We start from the raw sequence: 20,552 nt of genomic DNA, 5'->3' as shown, positions 1-20,552 counted from the left end.
GCTTCTGTCTTGTCTGGAACTAAATTGATTGTTCTCTGCACTTACAATTGATCTGTAGCACTTGCTTGTAATGCATCATCTCAAACACCTTCCGTTGCTTTGTGTCAGCCAATAGAGTGTCTTATTTTTCAGTTGCTCAATATGTGCTGACCCTTAATGAGCTTGTAACCCCAAGATAGATTTTAACTTCAATTAATTGTACAAATGAAGCTATCCTCCAAGATTTGGAAACTTCCCCATTCACAACTAAATGTTTATCTACGTTTGGACTGTATTATTGAAACAGGTTGTCATCAACATCATCATCTAAAATATCATCATTTAACCTTCATGTCCTATGCTAGCATAGATTAGATGGTTTGACAGAATCCAATGGGTCCAAAAGCTGCACCATGCACCAATTTTTCAGCCTTGGAATGATTTCTATGGCTGAATGACCTTCATAATACCAAACACTTAGCAGCATCTTTGTGTGGGGGTGGGGGTGGGGGAGAGACACCAACAATAGTGTCGTGACCATGCAGCTTGCAAGAAAGACTAAGAACCCATTTGGTAGAGTGGGATTACAGTAGGGAGGAAGGTGAGATTATACTAAGATAGGGGAGGTTGAGGCATGAAAGAAGGAGCTAGAACATAATAGGTTTCTTGCTATAGAGGAGCTACATGGTTTCTTACATTGCAGAGGAGCGGGTGGAGCTGGAAAGAGGTGAAATAGTGGTGATAAGGTGTCAAGTTGGATCTTCAAGGTATAATGTGGGTAGAAGTGAATGGGGACAGAAGAGGTTACTAGAGTGTATGACAGAAAGATGGACTGGGATAAAGAATGGGATGATTATAATGAAGAACATGTGTTGAGGAATGATGAGTAGGGAAATGTAGGTGACAACTGTAGAAATTGGGTAGGGCTGAGAGATGGATGTAGTAAATGATAAATAAGAGGTAGGGAGTGAGCAATGCTTTATGACCAGATGTCTTTCCTGTTATTAGCCCTTCCCTTTTCTCATGGAAAGGATTGATTATTTCAAATATCTTTAAAAGTGGAGAACCAGTGGGCAGTTAGTTGAGAGGAGACCCCAGTGTCACTGCTTGTAGTTTGTGATATTTGTGAAATATATAACGCACTCGCATGCATACACATTCATACACATATACATTCATACACATGCATACACATTCACACATATACATGCTCACATACACTTACATATATATACACATGTATATACATATACAATGGGCTTTCAATTTTTGTCTACCAAATCCACTCTTGAGGTTTGGGCCAACCTAGAACTATAGAAGATACTTGCCCAAGGTGCTATACGGTGGGATTGAACCCAAAACCATGTAGTTAGGAAGCATACAAAATGTGGATCACTTAGAGATGGTTTCTCATTTCATGATTCTGAAATAGTGTTTACAAATATTTAGTGCTTATGTTAAAATTGTGACTGTTAACATATAAATATTAATAGTTGATATTTTTGTGAAGATGGAATGGTTTAATTCCTGTGAATCTGGGAGATACATTGTAATGTTTTGGATATTATTAGAGAGAATTTTAGTTGAGTGGATTTAAATGCTTAGTAAAAACAGAATAGATTTATTCCTAATTTGGGTGAAAGAGAACATGACAAACTATGAGTTGTATAACTGGTTTCAGATTTTGGTTGGTAATTAATAGATATGTAGCCTGATTCTAGTAAACCACACTCCTACAAAATGCATGCACGCACACACACACGCACACACACACGCACACACACACACACTCTCTCACAATAAATATATCATATATACACACACACACACATACATATGCACATATTGTGTACTAATTGTTCTATGCCAACAGTATAAGTGACTCTCTCAGAGGGATATAAAAGTTGAAATATTAGATTCTCTACTTGCAGCCATTAAACTTAATGAGTTCTCCTGTTACACTAATTAGTAAAGTTTGACAATCATGTAGATCAGCGGTTATCAACCTTTTGTAACCCAGTGCCTCTTCCCTTCACCAAATGGTGGTTTACTAATGACTCCTCCCTAGATTTTGATAAAAAAAAATAGAAAACATTATTTTAATTAAAAATGCTGTTAATTTTGTTTAGGGGTTTATTGATTTTATTACCCAAGTTTTCTAACACTAATCCATCCAGTATGTACCTCTTTTTAGATATTTGCAAGGATTAGCGCCTTCTGTGGTCAGTTTGTGTTGAGATTACTAAAAAAAAGGTGATGACTTACTACACCAAGATTTGATATAACTTTATTATTTTAGTCTTTATAATGAAATTATATATAACATTAGTGCATCATCAGCCATATTTTCTGCTCACTGATAGCACAATGTCTATAACATAAGTATTTTAATCTTGACTATTATGATTTTTAAAATGTGTTTAAAAAGAATAAGTATTGAACCTGGTTCAAGCCTTTAGCATTCAGATTACTCAGTCAAATGAAATACTTATTTATTCAACTTGTTTTGACTTAATAATGCATTATCTCATAGCTTTGAGATTGTTTATCTTTAGAATAACATTGTTGGGTAGGTGTGAGAAGCTTGTTCTGATCAGTTTGAACATAAAACAATTAGAATATTTGGGCCTGATATGGCTGGTTCGAATGCTAAAGGGTTAAATATTTTCTTTCTATGAAAAATTCCACCCTCTCTAAATACCCAGCACTTCTTTGACATTGCCCCACCACCCCAGTCACACACCCTTTTTTTTTGTAAGGTTACTGTACCCCACAGGTATGCTACCAATCAGGAGAAGAATCACTGATGTAGAAGAAAGATAGTTGAGTAGAACAATAAATTATTAAAATGTTATTCCATGTTCAAACCAATTGCATGTTTTGGGAATTTATACGATTATATTTTGTTGGGCCTCTAGTCTAGGCAGTGAATTCTACGTTGCCTTTGTTAACTTAGAGATTATGGAATAGTGGTGCAAAATTCTTCCAGGTGTTGTCCCAAGGGACTTTGCCAGGATTTGTGCTTCAAAAAAAAAGTTCAGTGATTTAGTCAGAAGTTAAAGAGTAACACTCAGGCCCCTTTTTACAGCATCTCCAAGACTGGTAGTGCTACAGGATGGTATCTTCAAGCTAGAGCACTGCATGCATTGAAATAACTTCTTCTTAAACCCATTAATGCTCATGTCTCTTTTTATTAAGACCATAAAAATAATTATTAATATTTCACCCACAATTATATTCAATCGATATATATTTGGCAGAATTCTGGTTTAAGCATCCCATATAACCCCTCATAAATTTTTTGAAGCCCTCACCCCCATAAATCCTAAAAGTTTTACTCTTTCTCAATTTTTTTTTTTAATCAGTGTTTAAAATATGGACGGTCTGAATATTTTGCTTAAATCCCAGCAATGGACCACACTTGGGAGCATCATCATTCCTTTAAATGTGTTTATGGGAAGAAAAATATTGAAAAACATCAATACATGTCAGAGTGACAAAGAAATGAGGAAGGTATCATGTGGTCATGAGACGTACTAAAAATAACACCTGAATCACCCTTAAATCACACGCAAAAAATGTTGTTTTTGTTATTTTGTATAAATTCCCAAATGTAGAACACATTTGCAAAAATTGTCTGAAAATTATGAAAAAATATAAAAGATATGGGGTGCTTAAACCAGAATTCTACCATATTTTATTAGTCATAAAGGTAGGTGCAGGTGTGTAGTTCAGAAGTTTGCTTCTCAGCCACATGGTTTTTGGTCCAGTTCTGCTATGTGGCACTTTGGGTAAGTGTCTTCTACCCTTGGATCAGCTAACAAATTATTTGCTGATTTCTGCTAACTCTTCTTAAATTCATCAGTCCAGTGAGAGTAACTTTAACTAAGGAGACATGTAATAAGGTTGAAACTCTGGTATTTCAAAGTCAATTGCATCGATGAATCATGTGTCATAAACACACATTATCTAAAGCATAGGTTCTAAAATTGGGCACTAGTCCGTCCCCCCCCCCCCGGCGTCGAGAGGGTCCAGGTTTGTGCTGTCTAAGGGGGTGGTAGAGAAAAAGGAAGCATTAGGAGAAAGCCAGTGGATTGGGGGGACGCTATGAATTCATAATATTATAGTATTGTATACAAACTATATAATATTATATTAAATATCAAATGATTCATTGTATATATAAATTAGTAAAATATTTATGCATAAAAATAGGAGTGGGGTTGCTGAGTGTTATGAGGGGGAGGTGGTGTCCTAAAATGATCTAATGGGTGAAGGCATTCTCTGTTGACAAACAACAGCAATCAGATACCTTTCAATCTGTCAGAACAGATAGGCGTGGCTGTGAGGTAAGAAGTTTGCTTCCCAATCACATGGTTCTGGGTTCAGTCCCACTTGGGCAAATGTCTTCTATTATAGCTTTGGGCTGACCAAAACCTTGTAAATGGATTTGGTAGATAGAGATTGAAAGAAGCCTGTCATGTGTGTGTGTATATATATATATATAGGCACAGGAGTGGCTGTGTGGTAAGTAGCTTGCTTACTAACCACATGGTTCCGGGTTCAGTCCCACTGCGTGGCGCCTTGGCCAAGTGTCTTCTACTATAGCCTTGGGCCAACCAAAGCCTTGTGAGTGGATTTGGTAGACGGAAACTGAAAGAAGCCTGTCTTATATGTATGTGTGTATATGTTTGTGTGTCCCCCGCCCCAGCATCGCTTGACAACCGATCTTGGTGTGTTTATGTCCCTGTAACTTAGTGCTTCAGCACAAGAGACCGATAGAATAAGTACTAGGCTTACAAAAAATAAGTCCTGGGGTTGATTTGCTCGACTAAAGGTGTTGCTCTAGCACGGCTGCAGTCAGATGACTGAAACAAGTAAAAGAGTATATATATACATACATACAAGAGTTACAGAATGGAGTAGATAAGATCAGGGCTACATATGTTTCATAGCGAGCAGAACCTCAGAAGTGGTAAATATCCAAGCGAGATGTATACCACCGACTACTCTTCAGGCCAAAGGTGTCTTGATTAAATGAAGTTTACCTTGTCATTAGGAAGCCCATGTTGACACATGGAGGATTCACATACCTGGTAAACATGGCTGCCTACTGTGAAATATGAAGTAATTTTTTTCAGAGGGTAGTGTTTATAGAAATCTACAAACAAATTATTTGCTGACCTCTGCTAACTCTTCGTAAATTCATCAGTCCAGTGAGAGTAACTTTAACTAAGGAGACATGTAGTAAGGTTGAAACTCTGGCATTTCAAAGTCAATTGCATCAATGAATCATCTATCATGAACACATATATCTATGGATTGGTAACTAACCAGTATTTTCATTTGGATTTATTATCCCTTAATAAGGTTTATGACCTTTACTTGAATGTGTGTGTGTGTGTTTGTTTGTATCTATGTGTGTGTGTTTTTGTGTCTTTGTCCCCCACCACTGTTTGACAACTGGTGTTGGTATGTTTACAGCTTCATAACTTAGCAGTTTAGCAAAAGAGACTGATAGAATAAGTACAAGGTTTTAAAAATAAAAAGTACTGGGATCAGTTCATTTGACTAAAAAATTCTTCAAGGTGGTGCCCCAGCATACTTCCAGTCCAATGAGTGAAACAAGTAAAAGGTAAAAGATAACATAACAAGAATGAATTGATGCATTATTATAAAGAACTGTTTTCTGATAATAAATTTATTAATAAAAAAAAAAAAAACGTGGGAATTAACAGGTTGAGTCAGCCACAAACCAGGTGATGGTGTTAAATGAGAGCTTTGGATTAAGAACTACTCATGAAGATAAGGTGTCGCCCTGACATGGGTGTGCACTTTCGCTAGTTTGTGCAAGATGTGAGCAGGACAGTGAAATTGTCCTGCACATGATTGTGCAATGCCCCAAGGTAACTGAGCTTTAGGCTTATCTCGAACACTTGCTGTCGCATTCGAGATGAGTACAACTGTTGAGCAAATCTGTAATTAAGATCGTTCTGCCAACCTCCCTGAATAGAGAGGAGTGAGCCTGTTTTCTCTCGGTAGTTGCTGTTGCGAAAGAGGTAGTATGGAAGATGAGAGTGAAAGGAATTGCAACAGGCATGTTCATCTCCAGTCTCGAGCTTATTGACTTTTTCATTTTCCACATGAAACAGAAAATAAGGCTGGAGAAGAAATGCCTGTTGCAAAGTGTGTTTCATAAAAGATGGAAGTCTATAGCAAGTATGTTGTGAGTGAAAGAACCTGTTTAAACAAGAATATAAAAAGGAGAAAGCAAAGTCTTCAGTGTGAGTATGTGGTTTGTGGGGTCTACCGCATCATCCATTTCATTTTTTGTAAATCACTCATTCTCATTTAATTGTATATATTTTAATTGTTTGTTTATTCATGTTTCGTCTCATTCGATACCCTGACCCCAATGTTTGTTTTGTCTGTCCTCGTATCATTCCCTCTTTTTCTCTACCTCATGGTTAATAAAGAAATTGACTGGTGTCTATCAACCAAATTTCATCTTGTTAGAGTGTGAGTGTCAAGCAAATGTTTGAAAAACCTTCCACCCATTGTAGCTGAAACTTTTCTAAGCTGTCATTCACTGAGCTTAAACCTAAAACCACATGGTTGTGTTTGCACTTATTAATTCCATTATTGCGGCTTGCTGAGTGAGTGAGTGTGAAAGCTACCCCTGGATAGGTCATCTCTCTCCAGGCAACATCACAAAAATGATCCAACTATACCCATTACAGAGTTAAATTTTAATCAAGTGGATTGCTGCAACTCTCTTTCTTTTTTTCCCTCTCTCTCCTTTCTCTCCTTCCCTCCTCCTCCTCTCTCTCTCTCTCTCACACACACACACATACGGGACTGCATGGCTGCAATTCACCAATGCTTTGTGAGTGAAACTTGCTGACTGAAAATTGTGTGTGTGTGTGTGTGCATGCATGCATGTGTGTGTTTATATATGCTTATATTTGTGTGTGTGTGTTTTTATTTATGCTTACACACACACACATGTGTGTGTGTGTATATGTGTATACACATTTTCTAACATACCAGGTGCAGGAGGTAGTTCCTCTGCAAACTGACTCTACAATTAGGTTTCATTTCCTTGCTGGGGCCCCATTCCACTTACTTTACTCTCTGTACAAGCATGGCTATCACCACATCCCTTTTTTTTTTCCTGCTGTCAAGATGTATCTTTTATAGCCCAGCAAATAAAAATATTACAAGCAGCTCTGTTTACTCAACCAGGATTCTTCGTTTGTTTAAAGCCAATACACATAGCAGCACCATGGAATCAATAGAACAGCTTTTGGTAGGCAGAACCACCACAACCCCCACTCCACCAGCTTCACTTGAACCACCACCACTCTGCCAGCTTCACTCACGACCACCTCTGTCCTCCCCTCTCCTACCACCACCCACCATCATGATGCTTCCTGTTATTATCATTGATTCCAAGTTGACCTTGACTTGGGTAAATGGGATGTTTTCAATGTCCACAGTAGAACACATACCAAGTGGACAAACATTACTGGAACACACACACACAAGCTTTCTAACAAAAATGAAAGCTTACACATACATACCTGCTGCAATCTTAGTTATTTAACAAGAGCTAACACACAAACATAAACACGCACTCACACACAAACATTCTAACAAAAATTGTGTGTGTGTGTGTATGTATACGCATGCAGATATACACAATAACTACAGCAAGCATATAGTTATTTAACAAGAACACACATACACACATACATACTTGGAACAATCATAGTTATTTAACAAGAGCTTACATATACACATATATTTTCTCTCTTTCACACACAAAAGCATGTAATAAAAATGACTGCACACCCATATCTTCAGTAATCAGAAAGTTATTCAGTAGACAGATGGACAAACAGACAGACAGACACAAAATTACTCATAAAATGGCAGATTCCAGGGTCTGTAGACTATTGCTAAAAGAAAAAATACCTTGTGCTATTTGATAATGTCCTCCTACAGTCTTATTTCCCACGCCATTGGACTTTTAACTTTCATCTTTCTGAAATAAATATCAATATATAATAAGTACTGGTTTTGATGTAATTAGCAATACATTGGGAATTGGTGCCCTCCATCATATACACATATATATATATATATATATCATCATCATCATCATCATCATTTAGTGTCCGCTTTCCATGCTAGCATTGGTTGGACGGTTCAACTGGGGTCTGTGCAGCCAGAAGGCTGCATCAGGCCCAGTCTGATCTGGTAGTGTTTCTACGGCTGGATGCCCTTCCTAACGCCAACCACTCCATGAGTGTAGTGGGTGCTTTTTACATGTCACCCGCACAGGTGCCAGACAGAGCTAGCAAACGGCCACGGACGGATGGTGCTTTTTATGTGCCACCGGCACGGGGGCCAGGCGAGGCTGGTAACGGCCACGATCAGATGGTGCTTTTTACATGCCACCGGCACGGGGGCCAGGCGAGGCTGGCAATGGCCACGAATGGATGGTGCTTTTTATGTGCCACTGGCACGGGGCCAAGCGAGGCTGGCAATGGCCACGATCGGATGGTTCGCTTACTTGTCACCGGCACTGGTATCACAGCTGCAATTTCCATTGATGTTGATCGACTTCGATTTTGGTTCTGCTTTCTGATATCTGATTTGATTTGGTTTGATTTTGATTTTGATTTTCACTTGCCTCAACGGGTCTTCCCAAGTGGAGTTTTGTGTCCCAAGAAGGAAAGGTATGTATAAGTCGACTGGCTACATACCAGGTAGAGGCCACAGGTTATGGTCTCACTAGTCTTGAGGGGTCTTCTCACGCACAGCATACTTCCATAGGTCTCGGTCTCTAGTCATTTCCTTGGTGAGACCTAAAGTTCGAAGGTCGTGCTTCACCACCTCGTCCCAGGTTTTCCTGGGTCTACCTCTTCCACAGGTTCCCTCAACTGCTAGGGTGTGGCACTTTTGCACACAACTATCTTCACCCATTCTCGTCACATGCCCATACCAGCGCAGACGTCTCTCTTGCACACCACAACTGATGCTTCTTAGGTCCAACTTTTCTCTCAAGGTACTTACACTCTGTCGATTATGAACACTGACATTACACATCCATTGGAGCATACTGGCTTCATTTCTTGCGAGCTTACGCATATCCTCAGCATTCACAGCCCATGTTTCACTACCATGTAGCATGGCTGTACGTACACATGCATCATACAGTCTGCCTTTTACTCTGAGTGAGAGGCCTTTTGTCACCAGCAGGGGTAAGAGCTCTCTGAAATTTGCTCAGGCTATTCTTACTCTAGCAGTTACACTTTCAGCACACCCACCCCCACTACTGACTTGGTCACCTAGGTAGCGGAAGCTATCAACTACTTCTAGTTTTTCTCCCTGGAACGTGGTAGAAGTTGGTCTCTGCACATTTTCAGTGTTTATTGCTCCTGAGCATCTGCCACAGACAAAAACTATTTTCCTAGTTAGCCTTCCTTTGACATTGCTGCACCTCTTATGTGTCCATAGCTTACACTTGGTGCACCTTATTGAGTTTCTACCTACACCTTTTTTACAGATCGAGCAGGGCCATCTACCTGAAGGCATTTGTGATTGGTCTACCTTCCTACTTATTAGGACTTTGGTTTTGGCTAGGTTGATTCTAAGGCCCTTCAATTCTAATCCTTGCTTCCACACCTGAAACTTATCCTCCAGTTCTGATAGTGACTCAGCAATTAGAGCAAGGTCATCAGCATAGAGGAGCTCCCAGGGGCATCCTGTCTTGAATTCCTCCGTTATTGCCTGGAGGACTATGATAAATAGGAGGGGACTGAGGACTGAGCCTTGGTGGACCCCAACCTCTACCCGGAATTCTTCACTGTACTCGTTGCCAACCCTCACCTTATTGAGGAAAAAGTTTGTGCCACGTGAGTCACCATTGAACATGGCATGAACTGAGTGAACACACACACCACAAAAATATATAAAAAAAGCATTATTTTAACACAGCACACAAACTTTTTCCTGAACCTAGTGTATACATGTGTGTGTGACAAGAGATAGACCTCAGTATCATTGGAAATAGAGGACTGATACGGTTATGGAGACTCACATACAGAAGTTTCTATGTCAACAGTTCAATAATTGGTGTATTTCTTCAGCTGTTGTAATGTTAGTTTCTGGTACCTTGGGGAAGTGTCTTCTATTATAGCCTTGGGCTGACCAAAGCCTTGTGAGTGGATTTGATTGTCAGAAGCTGAAAGAAGTCCATCATATATATATATATATATATATATATATATATATATATATATATTATATATATATATTATATATATATTATATATTTATATATATATATATATATATATATTTATATATATATATATATATATATATAATATATATATATATATTTATATATATATATATATATATATATTTATATTATATATATATATATTTATATATATATAATATATATATATATATATATATATATTTATATATATATAATATATATATATATATATATAATATATATTTATATATATATATATATTTATATATATATATATATATTTATATATATATATATATATATTTATATATATATATATATATATTTATATATATATATATATAATATTTATATATATATATATATATATTTATATACATATATATATATATATTTATATATATATATATTATATTTATATATATATATATATATCAGAATCGAAATCGATCAATGGAAATTGCAGATGTGTTACCAGTGCCGGTGGCATGTAAGAGAACTTTCCGTTTCGCGACCGTTGCCAGCACCGCCCCGTTTCGTGTCTGTTGCCAGCCTCGCCTGGCCCTCGTGCCGGTGGCACATAAAAAGCACCATCCGTTCGTGGCCGTTTGCCAGCTCTGTCTGGCACCAGTGCGGGTGGCACGTAAAAAGCACCCACTACACTCACGGAGTGGTTGGCGTTAGGAAGGGCACCCAGCCGTAGAAACACTGCCAGATTTGACTGGGCCTGATGAAGCCTTCTGGCTTCACAGACCCCAGTAGAACCGTCCAACCCATGCTAGCATGGAAAACGGACGCTAAATGATGATGATGATGATGATGATATATATATATATATATATATATATATATATATACTAGCAGTATCGCCCGGCGTTGCTCGGGTTTGTAAGGGAAATAACTATATAAGCATTTTTAGAGAGTTATAGCCAAAAAATAGCAAAAAAATGCATTAAAAATTGAAAAAAAATTAAGGTAATTTTTTTTTTAAATCGTTGACACATCGTAGATATTTTTAGAGAGTTACTTCCCTTATATAATAACGAAAAATATGCATTAAAATGGAAAAATATGATGGTAAATTTTTTTAAATCGTAGACTCATCGTAGACGCGCGCTAATACCCAGAAGGGCTCGATGTGAATCACGACTATAAGATACCCGCTTTTGGTTAAACTACACCGCAAAATGTGGGAGTAGTTACGAATCTAAATCGTAGGAGACAGACACACAACTTCACTCTTATATATAAAGATATAAGCCACGTAGTTATATACACATACTTTGTTATATACACATTCTTAAAAGGAAATGTTATTTTGAACACAACATTTACAAAGAATAAAATATTTTTTGGTTTTTCTTAACCCTTTCGTTACTATATTTCTGACCAAAATACACCCCTTATGTGTTTCAATTAATTTCTAACGTAATCATAAATTTAGTCTGGTTTCATTAAACAACTATAACTTTTTTATTTATGAATACATTAATCTGATTTTTGGAAGATAATTTAGTGAAATGTTCTCAACCAATTCTATACTATAATTTTTGTCACAAAGTGACTCTAATTGCAGGTAGATACAGGTAAATTCAACAATATATAAAATTATTAAAATTTTGTTCAAACATCGCTATAGAAAATGGGTTATTAGCTAATATTCAATGGGTATACAACAAAATTTTACGATAGAATTTGTTATTCTGGGTAACTTTCTAATACCCATAATAATATTTATGGCAAAATAGGCCTTAATTTCATTTAAGGTTGTGGGAAATAACAAACTATCGTTTCTTTCGCTTTGTTTAGGTTGAGATCAAATACCACATGCTTTTTTTTTTCAGTCATAGAGTTAGATTTATGAAGGTCTTCAGTAGAAAATCCTTCGAATTCTGACTCGCTGCTTGATATAATGAAATTCGTATCCATTTTTGTCAGAATTACAAATTTTGAAAACACAATAGGAACAAATTTCGGAAAAAAAATCTCCCATAATCACGGAATTAAAATTACACTTCGATTTTTGTACAAAACTGTATTTGAAGTGTTTACGAAGTATAATACGTATTTTCACGAATGTACTAAAGAGATTTACTCTGATATTCTCATTTAAATATGAATAGGTAAATTCGGGCGGCTTGGTCACATTAACCAAAATTTTTTTCGGGCGGTTTGGTGCAATTATATAACATATATCTATATATAATATTATATAATAAAATATATACAGAGTAAAAAAAACCTATTTACCTTTTCTGTATTGTTATTCGACCATCCGTGTGTCTTTGCAAATGTGTTGGAATGATAAGTGAGTTGTGTTTTGGCGCATTTTTTTACTAATAACAAACACACACGTGTTTGTATGTAGTTGTTTGAAACGTTTGTGTTTGCCACTCTCATATATGTATGTGTATGCGTGTGTGTGAGGAATGACACACACACACTCACGCACGCACACATGTACATCAATGCTTTTATGAGCGTCATAGAGAGAAACAAATATTACATCGCCATCGCCATAGCCATCGCCATCGCCATAGCCATCGCCATCGCCATAGCCATCGCCATCGCCATCGCCATAGCCATCGCCATCGCCATAGCCATCGCCATCGCATTCTATTTTCTACCTGTCAACACACAGTGAATTAGTTTCAGTTTATTCATTGCACACTGTGTGTGTGCGTTTGCGTGTGGTGTAAACCAGACTAAGAAAAGCATTTGACACACACACCAGAATGTGAGTTTTCTGTAAATTTTGCTTAATTGGAGTTTAAATTTTAAAAACGGGACCTGGCATGACGCGATGCATTGTACTCTTAAAAATGGTAGGTAAATTGTAATTGAAGAAATGCTATATTGTAGATTTGTATAACTCCCAAAGGGAGGCAGATAAAATCTGCCTTTTATAATAAGAGATATATATATATCTCTTATTATAAAAGGCAGATTTTATCTGCCTCCCTTTGGGAGTTATACAAATCTACAATATAGGATTTCTTCAATTACAATTTACCTAGCATTTTTAAGAGTACAATGCATCGCGTCATGCCAGGTCCAGTTTTTAAAATTTAAACTCCAATTAAGCAAAATTTACAGAAAACTCACATTCTGGTGTGTGTGTCAAATGCTTTTCTTAGTCTGGTTTACACCACACGCAAACGCACACACACAGTGTGCTACGAATAAAGTGAAACTAATTCAGTGTGTTGACAGGTAGACAATAGAATGCTATGACGACTGATGACTGATAGATACATGAGTAAAATGTATGGGAAGCTAACACATAAGAGTGAGTGAAAATGTTCTTGGAAGAGAGTAAATAGCCAGAGAGTAATAAAGTAAACATACACTCATACATACATACATACATACATACATACATACATACATACATACATACACACATACATACACACACACACACATACATACACACACATACATACATACATACATACATACATATACATACATACATATACATACATACACACACACACACATACACACACACACAGTATTGAAGCTTGAGAACAATCAGATACATCTGCAACACATCTGTTGAAAATATTATTGTTTACACACATACATATACATATATACATACAGAGAGACAGACAGATAGACACACACACACACACACACATGATCCAGCATGGCCACAACCTCAAGGCTGAAACGTATAAAACAATAACAGAATATAAATGTGTGCATGTGTGTGAGAGAGAGAGTGTGTGTGTATATGTATGTATGTATGTATGTATATATATATATAATAATGCGGTTTTTTCAACAGCTTGAACTAAATGTCAGAGGGGAATGGGATAAACTACTTATATTAACTTGCTATAAAAGCAGGTAGTAATTTTATCTTGTCCTTATTCATAGTGCAAGTTTTGAAGAGTGAATTTCGATTTTAACAGCTATTTTTTTCAAAGCTATATTGGAAGTAACAAAGGAGCATATTTGGCATATTTTGCTTTATGAGTTCAATAAAGACAACAACGCAACGGAAAGTACAAGAAATATTAATGCAGTATATGGGGATTGGACAATAAGCGTAAGGCAGTGTCAATGGTGGTTCCAGAAATTCCGAGCCATAAACTACAGCCTAGAAGACGAGCCTCATCCTGAAAGATCTGTAGAACTCGACAAGGACATCCTGAAAACCCTGGTGGAACAAAATCTCATCGTAACTGTTGAGGAACTAGCAGAGAAGCTTGGATTTGGTCATTCAACCATTCATTGAGACCTGTGTGCTATCGGAAAAGTCAGCAAATTGGGTCAATGGGTTCCTCACGAACTTTCCGAGTCTAATTGCATGCAGAGAGTGAATGTATGCTTTTCTTTGCTGTCACATCTCACCACTACTGCGCTATGTATATCTATATATATAAAACTGTAGTTGTGTGAGTGTCTGTCCCCTTCGATTTAGATTCCTAACTACTCCCACATTTTGCGGTGCAGTTTAACCAAATTCGGGTAGCTTATAGTCGTGATTCATATCGAGCCCGTCTGACTATTAGCGCGCGTCAACGATGAGTCTACGATTTTAAAAATAATTTAACATCATTTTTTATTCCATTTTAATGCATAATTTTTCGTGTGTCGATGGCGGCGGAGTTGGCGTCCACGCTCACACCTGCACCTGTGGGGAAGGGAGTGTAAGGAAATCAACGTCGTAATGCGTTGTCAAGGAGACCAGCGTTCTTTTAGAACAACGACTTCATGGCTTGAAGACACCAAAACAGAAATGGCTAAGAAAGCGTCTACATGAGTCAACGATTTAAAAAAAAATTTACCATCATTTTTTTTCCATTTTTAATGCATTTTTTCGCTATTATATAAGGGAATAACTCTCTAAAAATGTCTACGATGAGTCAACGATTTAAAAAAATTACCATCATTTTTTTTCCATTTTTAATGCATTTTTTGCTATTTTTTGGCTATAACTCTCTAAAAATGCTATATAGTTATTTCCCTTACAAACCCGAGCAACGCCGGGCGATACTGCTAGTATTTATATATATATATATATATATATATATATATATATATGTATATGTATAGATCTGTATTCATCATGTTGAACCGTTAATCCCTACACATTTTTTATCTTTGTTTTTTTTTTTGTTCCTCTTAATCCATTTTGTCAAAGAGCAGAGGCTTAAAATGTCAAACATTTTCCCATTTTGCCTGAGTTTTAAACTAATACACCTGCTTGTTGTTCCTTCACCTCTCATCTTTTGTTTTCAGTAAACTTGAACTACATATCTGTGTGAGTCTTTGTAACCCTGTTTAGCCCCCCCCCCATCACTGCTTGACAACTGGTGTTTGTGTATTTACATCCCTGTTACTTAATGGTTCAGCCAAAGAAACCAATAGGATAAGTGCTAGGCTCAAAAAAGCCCTGGAATCGATTTGCTCAACTAAAACACTTCAAGGTGGTGCCCCAGTAGGGCTGCAGTCAAATGAGTGAAACAAGTAAAAGAATAAAAGAATATATATATACATGTGTGTATGTATATATAAAACTAAACATATATCAAATACCATACAACATAAATTTTTGCTTTGTTAAAATTATCTCCAACTCTGGAGGATGTATCATAATTATCAAATAGCAATTATGACCACCTCCACAGAAGAGATAACCTCAAGAGTCAAGAATTCTCCAAAGTTGATATGTCATTGAAGAAAAGGACAGGCTTACTGTCTGTAGATAAGAGGACAGTTAGTAACCACTTGTTTCTGGCTCAATAGCCATCATCACCTTGACAATTGCTTGGTCTTATCTGCAGTACTCAAGGAACCTAGACTTATACAAAAAAGAGTAGAAAACCTGTCCTTTTCCTTAAATAGCATGCCATTAAGAATTCTTGATTCTTAAGATTATCTCCCTTTTTGAAGTGAAGCTGGTCTTAAATATCTTTTAGTAATTATGACATATCCTTTGGAGGCAGAGATAATTCTAATAAATCAAAATTTCATGTTGTATGGTATTTGATGTACCTGCATTTGTCTATGTTGTTCAAATACATGCCACTAGCCACTCTGAGTCATTCTCTTAGCTCATTTTTGAAATGAGCGAAATATTACCTTGTTTGGAAACAATTGTGGATTGGCAATGGGAAAGGCATCCAGCTGTAGAAAATCTGCTTCAACAAATTCCATTCATCATAGTTCTCCTGTCTTTCATCATTATCACCTTCCTTATCATCATCAATTTTATGGTAATAAGTTTTCTGGTTAGTGTTATCCGTACCATCACTATAATCATAGTTTTCATCATCTACATTATAATCACTTAGTCTTCCATTAGTTGTGATAAACAATAGTACAATAATGTGACACATTTCCTAATTCCCCCTCACTCTCACAGTTTTGATTTTTGTCTTTCAGACTAATGAAGCAGTTGATGTCAGAAGAGCTTCTATTTAAGGAGCTCCATGTTGATTGTGGAATATCTAACACAAGTGTTTTGGAGATTAAGGTAAACAGATATTAAAATTGCTTGAAGGGAAGATTTTTAAAAGCTTAATAAACTTCAAAAGAAAATCTCAAAGAAAATGTTTCTGGAACAATTCACAAAATCTCAAAAATTTTCAAAGTATCTCAAAAAAAACCCTCTTTGTATATATTACTTGTGTGTGTGTGTACGAATGCGAGTACGTGTTTGTGTGAGAATGCGTTCATGACTCATTGTCTTGACATTGCACACTACTTGTAAATAAATGTCACTGTCATACAAGTGGTATCATTCATTTGCAATGTTCCATGAAAACATGTCTGGCAATTGTGCTGTTCATGTTTGAAGGACTAAGGGGAATATTACCTTGCTTGGAATAATTAAGGGTTGGTAATGGGAAGAGACATTCAGCTATAGAAAATCTGCTTCAACAAACTTTGTTGAACCCATGCAAGTATGGAAAAGTGAATGTTAAAATTATGATGATTATATATATATATATATCTCATGCCTCAATAATGTGTGTATTCCTCTCAGGGGTTCTCAACCATTTTCTATCTATGAATCCCTTTGATTGCTATTTTATTATGGTGGACCCCTATTGCCATTCAATGTTTAAAAACTAGTTTTATAGAATGGTATTTATTAATATTTTCACACATTAATTTGTGTAGGTTGAATTGTGTAAAATGTTAGAGAAAGAAATCTAGCTGTTTTTTGCAGTATATACCAATACATAAATCAAAAGCAAAATTTTTCAGAGCTCCTTAAAACATTTTTGTGGATCCCCAATTTACTATTTTGTTGTGTGGACCCCCAAAAATCTTATATGGACCCTGTTTGAGAACCACTGCTCTAACTCATGCTGACATGGAAAAATGAATGAACAAAAAAGAGGGGAGATAACATGGTGAGAGTATTGGTTAAGTATTATCCTTCTCTCTCTCTCTTTCACCTCTTCATCCCCTCACCTATGGAAACAAATGTAATATTTCTATTGATTTTGTTGTTCAGGACAAGAGGAGTGCATCAAAGAAGCTTGTTTCTCAACTCGAGGCACGACTCCTTCTTTTGAAGTTCCTGACTACCAAAGACAAAGAATTACTGGATCCAATTTGCTATGGTAAGATAGAAAACTGCTGGTAACTTAGAAAAATTCAAACTTTATTGATGTTTTGCAGTGTTAATGATGGAGTTTTATTTATTTAATCTTTTACTCTCTCTCTCTCCCACCTTCCCTCTAATTCATATTTACCATCACCTCTCTCCCCCATCCAACACTTGTTTATCATTCAGTATAGTGCTCACCCCACTCTTACCCCATCTTTAACTACCCCTCACTTTCCCCATATACTCTTGTAACCTCACCCCACCTTTCCTATTCTTCTTAAGGTCCACCCAGACACCTAATCACCACCATCTTTATCTCTCCTTCCACATCCACCCCAATAACTCCTATCCACTCTTCTATAATGTAAGAAGCCATGCATCTCCTTTACTGCAAGAAACCTCTTCCAGCCCCTTCTTTCAAACTTTAACCTCTCATTGCCTTGCATAGAGCCACCCACTCAGTTGAAGGTGATCTTAATCTTGTATACTGCATAATGATCCCACTTATGCTGGTGCCATGACAAAAGCTCTGGTATCAGTGTTAGGAAAAACATCCAGCTGCAGAAATCATGTCATTGGAGCAGACATTGGAGCTTGATGCAATGCTGTAACCCCATCAGACCCTGTCAAGCTATCCTACTTATGTCAGCTTAATAGATGTTACACTAAATGGTAATGATGATGATGAGTCAGATGGGATGCTGGTGTTGATGACCCTTTATAGGGTCTTTGAGATTGTTGGGTGAGAGGGAGGGAGGGAAGAAAGTATCTTGAAAACTGGATCCCTGACCAAAATGCTTGCAACAAAGTAGGGTCCACCAAAGACACCCAAGGTGCTAGGTGGTGGCAGTAAAAACTTGGTGTCTGATAAAGTGGGTTATGGTGGTATTTGAACTCAGAACACAAAGCTCTAGAACAAATGTTACAAGGCATTTAGTGTGACATTCTTACAAGCCACTAAAGTGATGAGCTGGCAGAATCATTTGCACATCAGGATAAAATGTTTAATGGCATTTCATCCGTCCTTATGTTCTGAGTTCAAATTCGTCCCAGGTTGATTTTGCCTTTCATTTTTACGGAATCAATAAAATAAGTACCAGCTGAATACTGGGGTTGTTGTAATTGACTTCCCCTTCCCTTCAAAAACTGCTGGCCCTGTGCCAAGATTGTTAAACATTCTTAGAAACCACTGAATTAGTTTAATATTTTTTATTGACCGTGAAGCAATGAAAGACAAAGATCATATTTTGTCTGATTCTCTAAGTAGTGCTGCCGCTGTCATTAATGGCAACTTTGTAGATTCAGTTAAGATATTTGTTAGTGTTTGTACTGACATTTGCTGTTCTGGATTCAAATTCTGCCAAAGTCAACTTCTTTTATTCTTTTTAAGGTCAATAAATAAGCACCAGTCCAGGATAGATGCATTGCATCTGTATTTTTAAGTATGTAGAAAAATATTCTTGTACTTGCTCAAAACTACTTCTGTGCGTGCTCAAAAATCCTCTTATATTTACTCAAGAAGAAATCCTTAATTCAAAAGGATTTTTCCTCTTTTTTTCTTCAATTTCAGATGGAACCAAACTCTCAGAGCTGAAAGAATTGAGTGAAAATTTGGTAGAGAAAATCAATATCCTTATTCCTGAACTAAATCAAAGTAAATATTTTTACCAATTCATTTTTGTATTTATTTATTGATCATACATTTTTACCAGATTGGCAACTCTTTCATTTCACACCTTTAATTAATATCCTTTAATGTTTATTGGCCAATCATTTCCTCATTCTTTCTCTTTCTTCTTTTCTAGTACTCTCATTTTCATCTTTCTTTCTCTCTCTCTTCCTCTTACTCTCTCTCTGTCTCATCTTTCACTTTCTCAGTCACTATCTCTCTTCATGTATTATTGCAATACTACTACTGCTACTATCACTACTACTACTGCTACTGTTACTACTTCTAGGGTGGTGGGTTGGCAGAATCAGTACATCATCGGTTTTAAATTTTGGCACAAGGCCAGTATTTTCGGGGGAGGAGGTAAGTCAATTACATCAACTGATACTTAGTTTATCGACCCTGAAAGGATGAAAGGTAAAGTCAACCTCAACAGAGTTTGAACTCAGAACGTTAAGATGGATGAAATGCCACTGAGCATTTTGCTCAGCTTGCCACTTTAAGAGTCATTACAACATTGAAAAAAAATTTTTTTTTTTCTAAGAATCTTTACAAATCGGAAATAAAAAAATGCCCTGTGGTATTTCTTCTTGGTCATTTTGTTTTGAATTGAAATCCTCCCAAGATCAGTTTTGCCTTTCGTTGTTTCGGAGTTGATAAAATACAGTACCAGTTTTATACTGGGGTCAATTTAATCATCTAATCCCTGAACATACACCAGAAAGCTCTTTTGTTTGACACTTTGGATCTGCTAATCTATGGCTTGGACCAGTGCTTTATTTTATTTTATTTATTGGTCCCTGAAATGATAAAAGGTAAAGTTGCCCATGGTAGGATTTGAATTTCAGACTACAGAGATCTAAAACAAATACTGCCAAACCTTTCATCTAACTCTCTAATTAATGATTCTGCAATGTTGCTATCTTACTTTGCAGAAGGTGGGACAGGGAGGGTTTTAAAAAGGTCAGGATTACTTTCCACCATGGACCAACCAAGAATTCTAAAATATAAAAGCATCTTTGTGGTTA

At 36.6% G+C, this 20,552-nt stretch overlaps 1 protein-coding gene across 4 annotated transcripts in view; it reads left to right on the top strand.

The window, feature by feature from the left end:
* The window catches only part of LOC115232421, a 71,396-nt gene that overhangs the window by 36,228 nt on the left and 14,616 nt on the right, over positions 1 to 20,552 (top strand). For all 4 annotated transcript variants that reach the window (XM_029802284.2, XM_036500141.1, XM_036500144.1 and 1 more), the window contains exons 2-4: positions 16,679 to 16,769; positions 17,760 to 17,868; positions 19,426 to 19,509. In XM_029802284.2, coding sequence (XP_029658144.1) covers positions 16,679 to 16,769; positions 17,760 to 17,868; positions 19,426 to 19,509 — 284 coding nt within the window. The remainder of the gene's footprint in view (positions 1 to 16,678; positions 16,770 to 17,759; positions 17,869 to 19,425; positions 19,510 to 20,552) is intronic.

Source organism: Octopus sinensis, linkage group LG2, assembly GCF_006345805.1.
Source record: "Octopus sinensis linkage group LG2, ASM634580v1, whole genome shotgun sequence".
NCBI lineage: Eukaryota > Metazoa > Mollusca > Cephalopoda > Octopoda > Octopodidae > Octopus > Octopus sinensis.
This window is presented reverse-complemented; position numbering and strand designations above follow the sequence as displayed.